At 31.0% G+C, this 16,494-nt stretch overlaps 1 protein-coding gene across 4 annotated transcripts in view; it reads right to left on the minus strand.

The window, feature by feature from the left end:
- Positions 1-14,928, minus strand: part of LOC106461140 (anaphase-promoting complex subunit 5-like) — a 37,039-nt gene extending 22,111 nt beyond the window's left edge. For 2 of the 4 annotated variants that reach the window (XR_002610936.1, XM_013920935.2), the window contains exons 1-6: positions 14,902-14,925; positions 12,782-13,015; positions 9,313-9,395; positions 7,589-7,707; positions 3,643-3,802; positions 1,978-2,041 (exon numbers count right to left, since the gene is read on the minus strand). Coding sequence is in view for 3 of the 4 variants with exons in the window: in XM_013920935.2 (XP_013776389.2) it covers positions 1,978-2,041; positions 3,643-3,802; positions 7,589-7,707; positions 9,313-9,395; positions 12,782-13,003 (648 nt within the window). In the remaining variant the exon portion in view is untranslated. Of the gene's footprint in view, positions 1-1,977; positions 2,042-3,642; positions 3,803-7,588; positions 7,708-9,299; positions 9,396-12,781; positions 13,016-14,901 lie in introns of those variants that run through there. The other 2 variants (XM_022388008.1, XM_022388009.1) reach the window with 2 other exon arrangements.
- Between the last annotated feature and the right edge of the window lie 1,566 nt (positions 14,929-16,494).

Below are 16,494 nucleotides of genomic sequence, written 5' to 3' on the forward strand. Positions count from 1 at the left end.
CTTTAAAGGATAAGAACAAAATAATTTTTTTCTTTCTTTACATACAATATATTAGTTGATATTATAATTTGTTGAAACATTTGTTTTAGAAAAATCAAGAACAAAGTTTGATTTCATTTTTACTGAAATTCATTACAGCTGGGCTAGTACCATAAAAGGCAGTGTGACAACATGTATTCATGTTGTAATGTTTTGATTGCAATATGTGTGAAGTATGTATTCATATTGTAATGTTTCAATTATAATACATGTGAAGTATGTATTCATGTTGTAATGTTTCAATTATAATACATGTAAAGTATGTATTCATGTTGTAATGTTTCAACTATAATACATGTGAAGTATGTATTCATGTTGTAATGCTCCAATTATAATACATGTGAAGTATGTATTCATGTTATAATGCTCCAATTATAATACATGTAAAGTATGTATTCATGTTGTAATGTTTCAATTGTAATACATTTTATATTTTTTAATGTTCTTTTCATGTAAACATTTAATTTTGTCATAATTTTAAGATGTCATAAAATAAAACCAATCATAAGTAGACTCAAACCTACGAGGTTAACCACTTCAATTATGTTTATGATTTACTATTAAAATTAAAATTATAAATCTCTATAAGTAATGCAATTTTTTCTAAGAGAGATGAACTAAAAATATGCCCATATATGAGGCTTAGTTTCACATAAAATCTCATAGATGGCAGCCAGCTCAAAATTTTCAGTTTGTCGTCAATTGTATTGATCGGGTCTTATCTTTGCACTTCTACCTGGTATTGTTACAGGGATAAATAACTTATTAGTTTAAACTTGTTCATATAATTTTGTATGCATTAATTATTACACGTTTAGATCAATAAGAAGCGATACTGTCTAATAGGTTATTTTTTGTTAATGTCTTGAAAGAAAAAAAAAATATTGTAATGATTATCTGGTGCATAAGACGAGTCATAGTTTTATCATTATATTTACATGTATACACACAAACAAGCATAAAAAATAAATATTGTTGGAGGTTAGTTTGTTTGTAGTTAAGTACAAAGCTACACAATGGGTTATCTGTGCTCTGTCCACCACGGGCATCAAAACCCGGTTTCTATCGTTGTAAGTTCGCAGACATACTGCAATGCCGCTGGTTACCTTTACAAGTTTTCTGTCACAGAGTTGGAGACAGAAAATATGTTGGTTACAAAAAGCTTTAAACTGAATTGCAGTCAATGGTGAAAAAGTTTTAATAACTAAAAAGGTTTGGGTTATAGCGATTACATCCACCACATACATTAGTACAAAGTGCACGTGAAAATTATCTGTATATAACAATTATGGTTTGAAAAAAGTTAAAAACCATCATTTAATGTGACTACAGTTAGTAGGAGTCTCAACTTCATAACTCTATCATATAATGATACATAGGGACTTGAAAGGTTAACTAACGCTCGGTGATAATTCGCAGGAAACAAAAAAGGCAACTTGTAATGAATTAAAGATAGCTGATAAGTAGTAAAGGTTATATTTATTATTAATTCCAACTGTAACTATACAAAAAACTGTGAAGTGAAAATTTCTTTTTTTGCCCCTGTGATTTATTTGGTGGTATAAATGTTTGTGCAAAAGAAATGTAAAAAGTAGAGTTTAGGAATTATCATATTTAAACACTGGTTGCTCCATCCATACTTTATGTTTGTAAGACTAACAAAATATGTTCAGGTGCACGGCTGCTAGATTTTGAAACAAATATAAGCAACATCATTACCAATCACCATTAAGTATAGCAATTATGTAAGAAAAAAGGTATAGTAACACAAAATAGCAACAAATATTATAGCAACTGTAAAAATAAAGCAACATAAATCTGTATGACATACTATGTTGAAACTGTCATAAGATTTCCTTCCTTACCCATTTAAGCCATCTCCAAGCTTTATAAGTGTTATTTGTTTTATTATAAGATTTTCTAAATGGGAGTTCTCACCTGCTGTGCAATGAAGAATTCTGCCTGTTTCTGCGAAGCCATCACTTGAGTTTCTTCCATTTCCCTAAAAAAACAAACAGCAGAAATTATTTAGTTACAAGCATACTTCTGTTAACAAATCTGTAAATTCATTACCAAATACATTTTCAGATTAGAAAAAATTTTAACTTCTGAGATAAAGCTTCATCTCTGTACACATTTCCACTCATCCTCCCCACTTCCAGTGCACACTTTTGTCTTGCCTCATAAAAGAATAATGTTAGTACAAGTACATAGGGGGAATTACTGTGCATGGAAGTTGTGTCACCCTCCTACCGGTGGATGGCTTTTGTCTCATGATGTGAAATTAAGAGGGAGTTACCTCAAGGCTAGCGGGATACAAATCTCTTATGCAGAAACGAGAGGAAGGTAGTTTAACTGACTGAGAAGATGAGTTATTCTCTTGCAATCAGGAAACTTGCATCAAATAAAAGTAATGATAGGCTTAATAAAAATTGTGAAGAGTTACCAAACAGTTTTTGCCCAACTAATCATGGCACTGTCAGGTGGAATTATCAAACTTTTACAAATACTGCTGTTCTTGCAAAATGGAAACTCTCCATCCTTTCAAGAAAACAACTTTCACCATTCCTCTTCATCAAAATATTATCCCCTCACCCCAGACACATACTTGTTTTGCACTAAAAAACAAACAAAAATAAAAGTGTAAAGAATTTTCAGTAAAATGCATTATGAAAAGTGCGGAAGAGTAAATGCAAATAGCTGCTGACAAAAAAGTAAATAGTAGTAGATCTATTTGCCAAAGAAGATTTTTCCCACGTTTCATATCATAAAGATTTTACACGTGTGCTGAAGACTGCCACAAAAAATTTGAAAGTGCCAGACCGTGGTTATTGATGAAGAGGCAGAATTTAGCTTTATTTGTAATGATGCTGAAGAAAATATAATTAGAGGATTTGTTTGTTTGTAATCAAGCACAAAGCTACACAATGGGCTATCTGTGCTCTGCCCACCACGGGTATCGAAACCCGGATTCTAGCATTGTAAGTCTGAAGACATACCGCTGTGCCACTGGGGGCAATAATTAGAGGAAGCAGTGAATAAATGAATATGATTAAGAAATTATTTGTAGTTTATGGAAGACAATACACCTCAATTCTATAACCTCCACTATAAAACAGACAAGGGAGAAGAGACAAGCCGTATCTAATACAGTATGTGAAAGAGAATGGTTGATGGTTTCTCAGCAAATATAAACTTATGTTTTGGGATGGGCAGAAAAATTCTAAAAAAAAATAATCTATAATTGTATCGTTTACAGACAAGATTCCTCTAGCTGTGCAGAAATTTAAGCTTGAGCTTTATCTCTTTGTGAATTATACTCTGTATAAATGTTACAAAATTCTAAAATATTTTTGAGTCAAAATTGTTGCAATAGAGTTAAAATTATCATATTCATATAAAAAAAAAAAACTCGATTAAAACTCGATATCTGAAAGGTGCTCACCAGTCAGGAAAGGGATAAACTTAGAGGATGCATAAAACATACAAGCATAACCAAAAAATTTTTCAGATAGCATAATATTTTAGGCCAGAAAGTTGCTTGAATTTGTAATTTCTTTTAAGTCATCTAATTAAACAAAAACACACTTAATATATACACACCTAGAATCATCCACAGGCAATGTTTCATCAATCAGTGAGTTGTTTTGTTGATCTTCCCCAAAAGCAGTAGTATAATACTGACAGAACTTTCTATGGACATTGGCCACATGACTGAAGGTAAACTTATCAAAAACTAGAAACATTCGACGAATAAACAAGCCTGAAATATAAGGGTACTTCTTGTTTCACTCAAAAATACATTATGCATTTTGAGTGTGTTATGTGTGTAAATATATGTAAACACACACACACACTACATATAATAATCAGTAATTTGTTTGTAAACCACCAATCAATTAATAAGTCAGGCAATTATTAAAAAATACTGACAAATTCTGAGCCATTCCATTACATAAATTATTAATTAATAATAACAGACCTAAATATTTTTTATGTTACCTCATGTTTCTGTTTTTGCTTAACATCTAGGCATCTACAATCATGGAAAAACTTGTGAAACTTTCTTAAAATAATCACAAATATTTCAAAGTTTACAACTTTAGTTTATTTACCTAATAAACATCCATAATGTTACTGTTGTAAGCTATATTTTTAATCTTAGCTAGAGGGAACTATGGGTATTAATGATGACTGTAAGATCAGAAGATTTAATAAGACAGGCCTAGAACATCTAGAAAACTCTTAAGAATGTGACAAAAAGTGTTCTAGCAAATTCGAAGTTAGATTATAAATACAAGACAGTTGTGAAGTGTGGGGAATGATTTTTGAGCTAAAGAGTGAACTAGCCAGCTTGTTAGCAATTGTGGTTACTTTGTACAAGTCGATTTGTTTTATGTTAGTTAGAATTATGTAGGCCTACAGCAATTCATGACAGTGTACAAGTTTTTAAGATTGTAGGAATGTTAAAGGAGGAAATAATATAACATATTATTACCAAGTGGACTGAAATTTGAATTATTTTCACCAGATACTTTAAAAGAACCTTCCAATGAATGAACTATGCTAATATACTATCACTGTTCTTTTCTTGCATAATTATCATGTGTATATTTCATATCTAATAACCAACCATGACTGAGTTTACAGGATCAAGTGCAAGTAAAATGCATCAAAAGGCCATCAATAGAGATTATATAATAAAAGAAAAAAAAAGTCTGATTACTGGCAATTGAATAGTTGGTAATCAGCTAACTTACATGTTGGTATATACTTAACAGTATTATTTTCAGTAAAATCTCTTTAGTCCAGACCAGATGTCACCAATGTGGATTATTTTTTTATAGGCAAATGTTCACCATAGAATATTTAATCAATAATCCATATATTTGCCATCAGAATCTGTACAGATATCTTTTATAACAAAAAGCACTTCTTATGGATAAATTATTTGGTAATCTCTACATGACTTCACGACAGTAAAGTAGCAGTAAATCAGAAGAAGAAGAAACTGGGTGATAATTCCTGACCACAAAACATTTGCACTAATGTGTGGATATCTGTTTACAAAAGTTTTTCTTAGAACAACTTTAACTTACATTGGCTACCAGTTTATGACAATTTTTCTGAGAACAGCCCTCACAGTAGGGATATACATATAAACTAGAACAGATGCTATAGTCACATCAAGTTACAATGCTCCAAAATAAAACATGATGTTTTTTTATACAAAAAAGCAAATCCATGTGCAAGCCTTAATACCATCAGTAGGTATTTCAGTGTAGAATGAGAAGTCCTCATAAGCAAGTCCACAAATCTGACATTCTTCACAGCAAAGTAAAGTAGATAAATATTCAAATATTCCAGGAGATTCAAATCAACAAGAGCAAGACATTCAAAGCATGCAAACATGGAGCAAGCTATGTACATTTGGATGTGTGATGTTACTTCAAGAAATGTGTATGTTAATTACAAAATGCATGTAGAGGAAGCTAATCAGCTTGGACAACAGCTTGACATAAGAGTTTGGATATTCCGGAGGATGGCAGCAACACTTCCAAGGACATTTTGGAATATCAAAGACAAAACTGGGAGGTAAAGCATCAAGTGTCAATCAAAATGCAACTACTGTAGGTAAAGAAGATCTATGAAAGGTTCTGGCAGGATATGGACTGGCAGACATCTACAATTGAGATAAGACTAGTATATTGGAACCTAGTCATTCTTTGGCAAATTAACAAGTTCAAGGTATAAAAAAAAACTTTAAAGACCACATAACAGTTGCTTTGTGTGGTAATGAAAATGGTAGTGAAAAACTGCAGCCAATCATATTTGTGAAACCTGAGTGGTCAAGATGCCTTGGAAGTGATTTCAACCCTGCTGTCCATGCAAATCTGCAGGTGGCATAAGATTGCCTTGAATACATCAGCATTGTTCTCGGGACAGCTGGAGGACTTGAACCAAAGGAGGTCTCAAAGAAGAGAAAATTCATTTGCCTTGTGGACAATGCTACTAGTCATGCTGCACCATATCAAGAGCTGTCTAATGTAACACTGTACCATCAAACACCAAATCAGTGATACAGCCTATGGATGCTGGCATAACTTGGCCATTCAAACCTTACTACCACCACCAGGTGATTAACAAGTAAACAGAACATGAAGAAAATAATGGTCCACAAACTGTAAATGTCCATGGTGTTTCACAAATGGCAAGTTACACTTGGTCCAGTGTTACTATGGAAACTATCAAAAAGTTCAAGATTTTGCCTAAACAGACAGAAACTCTTGAGCCAGTTTAGATGTCAAAGTCATTTATGAGATTGCTTATGGCATTCATACCTTAATCTTGAGCAGTAATAATGCTGTGTTAGCTAATCAGTTGTTCAGCATCAACACAACAGAACCATCTGGTCAAGAGTTGTCAGATGAAGACATTATTTTCACCATGTGACAGTGTATCCGTCATCGAAATGATCCAGCAGTTGAGCCAGTCAGTTTGAATAAAATACGATCCAACCTAAACGATGTCATCATATGATTCAAATAAACCAGTGATTTATGCAAAGATAATGGTTTAAGTTATTTGATTAAAATTGCTGGGTACCTTCAAAATAAAAAAAAACTGTAGTTTAAAAGTTGACTGTGATTACATCTTTCTTTTGAAAGTGATTTGTTGTACATATGACCATTACTATGTACTTTGTATTTTCTGTAAGCAAGCATGTAACTGGTTTGAGCAAAATGATGTTTTATGTGAAGATAACGAAATGGCATTTTGATGATAAAATTTTTTAAATTATTGATGACATAGAAAATAATAAACTGATAAGTTTATTATACATACAGTTGCTTTTTGTTCATCAGTTTCATGCCCATCCTTACATATTTGAACCTTTATATTCATTGATCAATAATGCACGCTATTAATAGCATCCACTGTATTCAAAATGATTGATTTGACTATCTGGATATCTTGAAATATGAATGAATTAGTTCCTTAAAAATGTGTTTGGATTAACGAGGTTTCGTTGTATTAATTTATTACCTTAAATATAACAATTTAACCAAGCACAATTAAACTTATTTATGAAATAAATTAGAAGGTGTGAGGTGATATCATGGCTCTATTGCCTTATGAATGAGAAAGCAAAGCAGTGCCTAAATCAGTACATCAGTGTCATATGAAGCTCTTTTTAAACTTAGCTCTATGTACTGGATACCCTTAATAATTGAAGCAAAGTATGAAGTGATAAAAATATATACCACAATAATTTAATGAGAAACCAAAAAAAAAAAGGTTGCTGTGGTAACTTTCTTAAAAGAAAAAGCTATCTTAAGTCTTCCCCTACAGTCATAAATTTTCACTGAATAAAAAAACCTTATGTTTATTTAACAGTAAAACATTTTTATTAGCATATTTTGTACTATTACATCTGACCTCAATAAAGGTCGTAAAAAACAAATATGCTAAATACATCTATAGAGTGAACAAAGTGAATATGCACAATTTAATCTTAAAATTCAATAAATATTCTACAGTAACTTACCGAGGATACTGCTTTTGTGAACTGTTGGGGTTTGGTGAGTAGGATCTACTAGTAAATTTTCCAGCGATTCAAAATAATCCATTATTGCAGCTACACCTTTAGTTTTTAACTCCTCTAACCTAACGAACAAAATAAAAGTGAACTATGAGCAAAAACATTGTAGAAAATTATCCATTAAATTTACAGCCCATAATAGAACCCAAAAAATCATACATTTCTTGTTCTGATATTACTTGTATAATATACCCGAACACAGAGGGTTTACTGCACTTCATAAGAGTGACTTCCATATGCTAATTCAGTGACATCTAACCACAGAATCAAGTCATATGCCTCGAGTGACATTCATCACCGATACATATTTTGCTCATAACACAAATTCTCAAATAATTAACAGTGCAATGCACCAGGACAGACTTATAACTGGAGTAATATGTCACAGCCTTTTCTGATGAAAGATATTCATACAGCAAGATTATTAAATGATGTACATCAAAGGACACAACATTCTCAGTTTCAATATACCCCATGGAAGTGGGAGAAACTCAAACAAAACAACGTTTAGAAGAGCAACATTCTCTAAAACAACACTTAATTGTTAAGGCAAGGGTAATGCACCATAAACACCAATCTGGTGTGATGCCCTCATCTGCAACTTGAAAACTATGGTATAAAATAAAACTATATGACCATAAAGACACTGCAAAGAAGCTGGACATATCTCTAAGCACAGTTGATAAGATGACACTGAAGAATATGAAAATAAATTCACAAGCCAAAGTTCCAGCAACACCTTGAAATCAACATCTGCTTTCATGAGAAGGATGGCTGAAGAAATGGAAATCATAGCAATCCAATTTGCATCAATCAAGTTCCTCATTGTAGCTCCAATGGACTTTTGAGACTTTGATCTGTGTAGAAATGGTCAAATGGAATCTGATGTACACTTACAGTAGAGGGTCTGTGAAAAATTTTGAAGAAATGTGGTCTAAGATTGACCTTGTCATCTTTTGTAGAGTTTGTTACAATTAAAATTGAAATGTCTGTCAATAAAATATAACCACAGTCATCAAACTGAGTACAAACAATGCTATATGTACTTTTATGTCCAATAGAAGACCAGGTACATCATTCTCATTAAGTCAAATTAATTCTCAGTAATTAAACTTTTATATTAGTTGGCATCATCAAGCTATTTTCAGTCAAGCTAACAGTCATTGTCCAAATCTTTATAATCAACTGGTGTTAAAGTTTTACTGTGACCATGTTAACAGCAACATGTTGTAAGTGCTGCAGTATTCATATAACAGATACTTCTGTTTTGCAGTTATGAATAATAATAAAAAAAATTAAGTTTGCTCTGATTGTCCTGATATATAGTAAATAAACCAAACTTATAATAAAACAGTTTAATAGAATTTAGGTATATGATATACTTATAATAAGCTACAAATCTGCAATATGAAAATTAAAGTTATAAATAGCAAACTGTTGATTGCTTTTTTGTATATTTAAATTCATACAGATTATAAAATTTAAATTCAAAACCTATTCTCAAAAATATAATTCAAGTAAACACAGTTTTCCAAAACAAAATTTGCCTGATGCATCTGCCATTTCTAAACCTTTATTGAAACGTTTTTCAATTAATAAAAGAAAACAAATAAAGAATGCTTCATTACCAACTTTCTTGGTCCTTTCCAATGCTTACTTGTTTCACCTACCTCTCAAGGAACTGTTGGTAAGTCCTGGGGTGCAGGATAGGTTTCACCATATCATTAAAGCTCTTTAAATCCATATCAGGACTCTAAATATTTTTATAACAGATAATCAGAATGAGTGTTAACATATGAATAAACAGTGAAATATTGTTGGTATGTTTTAATAGAAAAACAAAGATTTCTGTGAGGTGGGTAATAAATATGCTGATGAGCCATACAGCAGATCTCTTTATGCAATGTACCACAAACACCAATCGTAACTATGTAAGATCAATTAACTGTTTTAAGATTACATGTCAAAAAAGAAAACCACAAAAAAAAGTGGTCACAGACTAAATTAATGTTGCACATTAAGAATAATACCATCAAAATGTCTTAGACATGCAATTGGTAAAAACCAACTCTGTAAGTTAAGAATAAGGAGAATCAGAAAAAACAAAAACACTTTGTGTTATAAAAGAGACATACTTAAAATAATATTACAAACATAACTTAGTCTAGAAATTAGCAAATCCAATTTTCAACTTCCACAATCCTGAATTCAAATCCTCAAACAGAATTACTATATTTTCCCCCAAGTATAATGCACATCCAATTTGAAAGGTTAAATTTAGGAATGTTTTTTTTTTTACCCATCAATTGTACAAAATGTATTGAATAGTCTCTAAATACAGTAGAAAACTATCTACATGTTAAACATTTTTGGAAATCTTTGATTGAAATTTTGTTTATGTGTCAATTTTATAAAATTTATATGTGGTAACACACCAATCTAATCATTCATCTTCACACAAATCTTCATCATTGCTAGAATTGTTGTTACCATCAGATTTTCTTCCATGAACCTGTGCTTCATCCTCTTTTGATTCTCACAGAATGTCATCATCCATTGCATTGGATATACAACATTTTTTGAAACCTTTAATGATTTTCGATGGTAGATTTTAGTAAAATACCTAATAAAATTGAACATATGCAAATATAATGCACAGTCAATTTTTCAGGAGGTATTTGGAAGAGAAAGTGTGCATTATATTGGGATAAATATGGTACTATAAACAAAAACAGTTTACAATTAAAGGCCCATAATAATATTCTTCATATGATAATAAAGCTCATTAATTATTCCATAATAGCTATTTTAAAGTTGTTATAGGACTTTATAGAAATTGATTGGGATTGTATAGGATCAAGTGCGGATGGAGAGAGTTTTCTTCAAGTAGTTAAGGATTGTTTTCTATACTGAATATTTAGAGAGCTAAATTTATTTTTAATCACAAAATGAGGATGATACGCAAGGGAATAGTTGAGGAAGTGATTACTGCAAAACTAAGTTACACTGAGATTGTATTTTACCCGGTAATGTTATGCATACATTTTATTTTTTTAACTTTTCTTAGATAGGTATGTTGACACGAACTACATTTAATTTTTTTCAAGATGTTTTTTTGGCACATGTGTGATGTTCAATGTTTTTTTGCAAAACATTACACTCCTGAGGATGACGCAAAATATACGTTTAAACATGTAGAGTGTATGAGATTGTTTTCCAATCACGTCGGGGATTTTACCACTTTTTAACCTTGTACAGTAAGTTATTATTTTAATATTTTATTTTAATAATTTGGAGACTGGAAACAATCTCATTTTATTGAATTGTGTATAAAATAATCGTTGTCTTTCAATAAAACTTTTTAGTTTTCAAAATTACATTTAATTTGATTTCTGAAAGCAAAGGGATATGTAGAAATAGTTGCATCAACTTGTTCCTTTTTGTTTTTAACTACCAGTAAATTAACCTTTTATTCATATATTATGCTTTTGATACAGACTACCTTGTTACCAGTGTAGTACCTGAAGGTGCAGTGTTTGGGCCTTTCCTTTTTCTCATTTATATTAATAATACTGACAAGGTCATAATTAGTAAAGTTTGCTAAGGATATTAAACTCTTGAGTATTTCTAGCTGTATTGAGGATGTTGAGATATTACAGAATGACTTGATCAATTAATAAGTTGAACATTTCATTACAAGTTACAGGTAAGCATAATTTGAATCCCACATTTAATATAGATGGAAACCAGCTCAATAGCATGAGTGAAGAGAAATGATCTTGGCAAAATAATGGATAAGCCATCCAAGCAACACTCTGTTGTTAGTAGTAAATGTAATAGAATTTTTCGACATATTGACTACACAAAGGTAATTCTTTCTTTATAAACATCACTAAGTAGGTCTCACTTAGAATACTGTCTAAATTTCTGGGATTTTTATCTAAGAAAGGATATAAATTTATTGGAAAGGGTTCAAAGAGAGTTACTAGGAATAAACCAGAAATGGAAAGGTTATCTTACAAGGATAGGTTAAGATCACTTAGTTTCTCTTGAAAAAAAAAAGAAAAAAAAGAAGTGTAAATGATTATCAAAGTGGTCGACAGGATACAAGCCTATGATTTCTTTGTGCTGTATTATGAAGACAACAGGAAAAAGAGAAAAAACATTTCATATTTGCAAAAGACAGGCCAGGCTTCAGTTAAGATAATTTTATTTTTTAACGGGATATTTGTTTTACAAAACGAGTTACATATGGAAGTGGACTAGGCCAATTTGCTTAAGTAAAAGGGGCAGGAGGAATGAATGATTTCTTGAAAAATAGAGGGTAAGTTAATTATATTTTTCTCAATGGTAGGTGCAAAGGACAGTCTAAAGCAGGAATCTCCAAAATATGGCCCGTGACTTCAGTTTATCCTGCTTGCCAACAGTTTATTAAAGTAATAATACAATTTCTAATATTACAAAAACAAAAAATAAAATATACATCTCTACTTAAAAAGCCTAAAAAGATCTACCTTCCGGCCCTTGTCAAAGTGGTTTGGAGGCCCCTGGTCTAGAATGACCAAGTGATCCCTTGTTGTCTTTATGTTTTGTTACTTTCACAATTATCATGGTTTTATTTTTCAAACTTTCTTCTTTACAAACTATGTGTAAAATATGGTCTTACTGCATATTTTTCAATAATTCTAGTACATTTTAAAGAAATAAAAAAATTTAATTATTTATTTTGAAAGTTTATTCCATCAAGGAATTTGATAACTATACTTAATTTCTCACTCTAATATTCATAAAAGCACACACACACACACACAGAAAAGTATCAATACAAGTAGCTTATATTCAAAATTTTATTTATATCATTCAAGGATGTAAGAAAATAGTAGTTCACAAGTTTCTTACTTTTGTTTAGGGTAATATTTTAACTCTAGGCTTGTTTCAAAATAATTACACAGTATATTGAGATAAAAGATTATGAGAATTTATTGCTTTTTTGCCACTTTCTTTTTATCACATGTTTAAACATCTAACAGAGTTTAACTGAAACAGAAGTTTTAAAACCAAATGGAAATAGAGTTTTGGAATTTCTGCAATAATAATTATATTTATTTTACAACAAAAGTTGAACAATTGAATTTGTACCTGTAAAAGTTTCAAAGTAATGATAGCAAAATCCCGTTGCTGTAGATTAGTATGTTCCCAAACATCATCTGTTTGGCCGAGCAATGGATTAATCATTCTTGCTTTGTTTTTTACCACACAAAATTCTCTGATCAAGACCAAAAGAGCAAGTTTATGTGGAGTTACATGATCTTTCCCAGATTTGCGTTGACTTGTAGTCACAGAAGGAGGTTCCGGGGCCATCTTATTTTTAACCTTTAGACATATAAATATAGTAAAAAAATATCAGAAAAATTTATCTAACAGCTAATGTATGTAAATAGAACAAATCATGAATAGGTATTATTACTCAATAGCTAGTCCAAATATTACTGTAAATAGCTAAAAATCATTAACTTCTTTTTAATTATGGTCATAAAGCAGTTAATATATAACCCATTTTGATCCCCTTTCTACAAGAAGAACTTTAAAATACTGAAAACACTGGCTACTAGAATGGTACCAAGTTTATAAAATAGAACTATCAATGAAATAAAAAAAGTATCAAAGTTTCCATCTTGTTTCAAATGAAGCAAAGAAGAATTAAAAATAAGCTTTATTCATATGTTTAGAGTTTTGAATGGTTTGGATAGTCCTCTTATGGGTGGTCTGTTTGACTCGTGGAATGAGATTGTTGGAAATATATACTTTACTTTTAAAAAAGGAGATGTCAGTGAAGTTAAACTTTGATATACAGTATGTTAACTTGGACCAAAAATATTTTTGATTAGCTTCCAGCATGAGATTCTATTTTGTCTGATAATGTTATAAATGTATTTTATTTTTTAGCTTTTGTTAAATGGATACACGAGCTCAATTTATTTGATATATCGATAGGTGAAATGGTTACATCAACAACTTCTTTTCTTTTTAACTAGCAGTAAATTAACCTTTTACTTATATGTTAAGCTTTTGATACAGATTACAGTTTATACATATGGTTCACACAAACTTATTCACCAATTGTTAATTGAAGTTGGTGAAAAAAAAAGGCTCATAATGTTACAACTTGTTTCAATGTATTTTTTTTTCAAAGTTGTAAGATTGAGGTAATAATTTAAAAAACTGGGTTATAACAGTGTAAGCAAGTAGCAAATATGACATTTGTTGTACATTTCAAAACTTCAAAGCTACCTACCGGTGAACTTTCAACACAAAAAATTCATTCAATCTTATGGGAAATTAAACAGTATTCTTGCTACTAATTACAAGAAAAGTTTTATACAATATCACATTTACACTTTAATTTCTCATAAGCTGCTTAAGGTAATATTAAGCTGTTTTTTTTATATTAAATATATTTAACACCATTAGTTGTACCTCCCATTAGTTTAAGCTCTGACTACATTAGTTAGTTAATACCAGCAATGTAACAGTTTCATATATGGTGTATTATTACATCATTAGTTAAGTTACATGAGTTTTTGCTAATTAATATTCACTACTGTTGCAATTTCCTTTTCTAAGTCTTATTTTTATTATCACTGAACTTTCTTGAATCTTATCATATTCACTTTTAGGCTTTTATTGGGGATTTTATTTATTTATTTCTTAATGATCACTCCATGTGTTTTGCAAGATGATCGAAATTGATTAGGGTCTATAACTTAAGTAAGAAAAATAGATTTACTTTTGATTTAAGTACATAGCATGCTCTGATTGGAATACTGATTAGTAATTAATGTAAATTATACTTTTATTTAATCTTGTGTGAGCTATGGTTTAGCATTTACAACTTACACTGCGATCATGGACGTTGAATAGCTACGATACAGTATTACTACTACTAGTAATCCCTAATTTAGTTCAGTATTTAGATTTAGTAGTAGTACTACTACTAAAACTAGTAGTTACGTCTAATAACAGCCATTACTAACAGTAACATTAACAGTTCTATCTAACCAATACTCATATTGCGAAAAGGCAAAACTATTTTTACTTTTGCTGTGTTAATTATGATACAAAATTCTAGTGCTTGGTGTCTATTGAGCCAACCGGCCATCCTACATTACAAAATTCCAAAAACTGGTACGGATGGAAGTCTATCATGATACATCACCCACAATTTTCCTTTATACAAAGCATCAACAAATTTCAATTACCTACCACCTTAGCTAACTTCACAGAAAGGCGCCATTACAAAATTTCCTATCGTCGTATCGGAAAATTATAGTAAATTAATATTAGAAATAACATAATAATTATGGAAAACTAATAAATTTGAGCATTTAAAATATGAAAGTTATTTATTTATGAATGAAAAAAATAACATTTTCACGCAAAAGGAGTTTTTAAAGATATATGTTTACCACGAGACTTAAAAATATGTAATAATTTGAAATTTCAAATATATTTGTCTGTTTTGGTCGCTGGTTTGCCCTATTGTAGAGTTGTGAATTTCGGAGCTGGGGAAAGAGGTTGGAATACGCGCGATCCCACAAAATATTACCCCAAAATGTAAGCTGTGGGTGCGTTATAAAAGTGACAATCAACCACTTAGTGTGAACTGTGGTTGGTAGGGTGCTGCTGACAGGCTGTCTTCCATCTGGTCGATTGTTCAAAATTAAGGACGTAGCAGATAACCTTAATAGCTTTCTCGTAAATACAAAATACAATAAAAAATACACAGATTTATTATATTTATTGGCATTTTTTTCAGGCAAACTATATACATATCACTACTTTCAGGATGTTTCTGCAACTCTTAAATTTATTGAAATTAACGATGACGATTTTATAAAAACCTTTCAAGAATATTATTCATTGATCTTATTTTTTTCGTGTGTCATATTTTTACTTAATATTTCAAGAGAATAGTCCATTATGTAGTTTTGTACTTAACAATAAACAAATAAACAAAAGCCTATTGTTTATTTGTTTGTTTGTTGTTAAGTAGGTCGTTTTTAACTCTTCTCCAATTCACCTATATTTACATATTTCTTTGTTTTTCTGTCATTTTATCATCTTACAAGTTCATTCATGTCATTTCACGAAGAAACTAAACATATGCAGTAAACGAGAGGTAGAAAGGAGAAAAAACGTGTTAAAGCATGGACAATGATAAAATACAATAATAACCACAAAGGAATGAAGAAATAAGGAAGAACGAAAATGCAAAACATAACATAACGTTTAGGGACAACAAGGGACCTATTGGTCCATCTCGGCTGTCCCATCCTTTAAGCTAAACTATTATAAATTTTAAAAAATCTTAAATAATAATAATAATCCCTGTAGACTCCCACTGGAGCATAGGGCCCCAACAACACCTCGCCGACGGAAATTGTTGTTGCAGTAATTTTTTAGCAGGTTGGTTTTTACAGGGCGGAGTTGCTAGCCCCGCGCCCAACCCTCCTCCTTTCTCATCCTGGACTTGGGACCAGGCAATGGTGGAAAAAAATCTTAAAGCCAGCCCTTATCATTCATACAGTTATAAAGCTTTCTCTTAAACTCCCTTAAATTTACTGCCTCCACAACATCGGAAGGCAACCCATTCCAGAGGCTAACCATCCTGTTAGAAAATGAAACTGTCTTAGCTGAAGATGACTCCTACCATGCCCAAATTTATATTTGTGTTCCCTAGTCCTACTATTCTAATTGTTAAATATAAAAAATGATGATGCATCAACACTATCAATTCCCTTTACAATCTTAAATACCCCCAACTCGTATTTTTTTCTAAGAGAAAATAATTT

The sequence above is a fragment of the Limulus polyphemus genome, unplaced genomic scaffold (genome assembly GCF_000517525.1).
Source record: "Limulus polyphemus unplaced genomic scaffold, Limulus_polyphemus-2.1.2 Scaffold904, whole genome shotgun sequence".
Classification (NCBI taxonomy): Eukaryota; Metazoa; Arthropoda; class Merostomata; order Xiphosura; family Limulidae; genus Limulus; species Limulus polyphemus.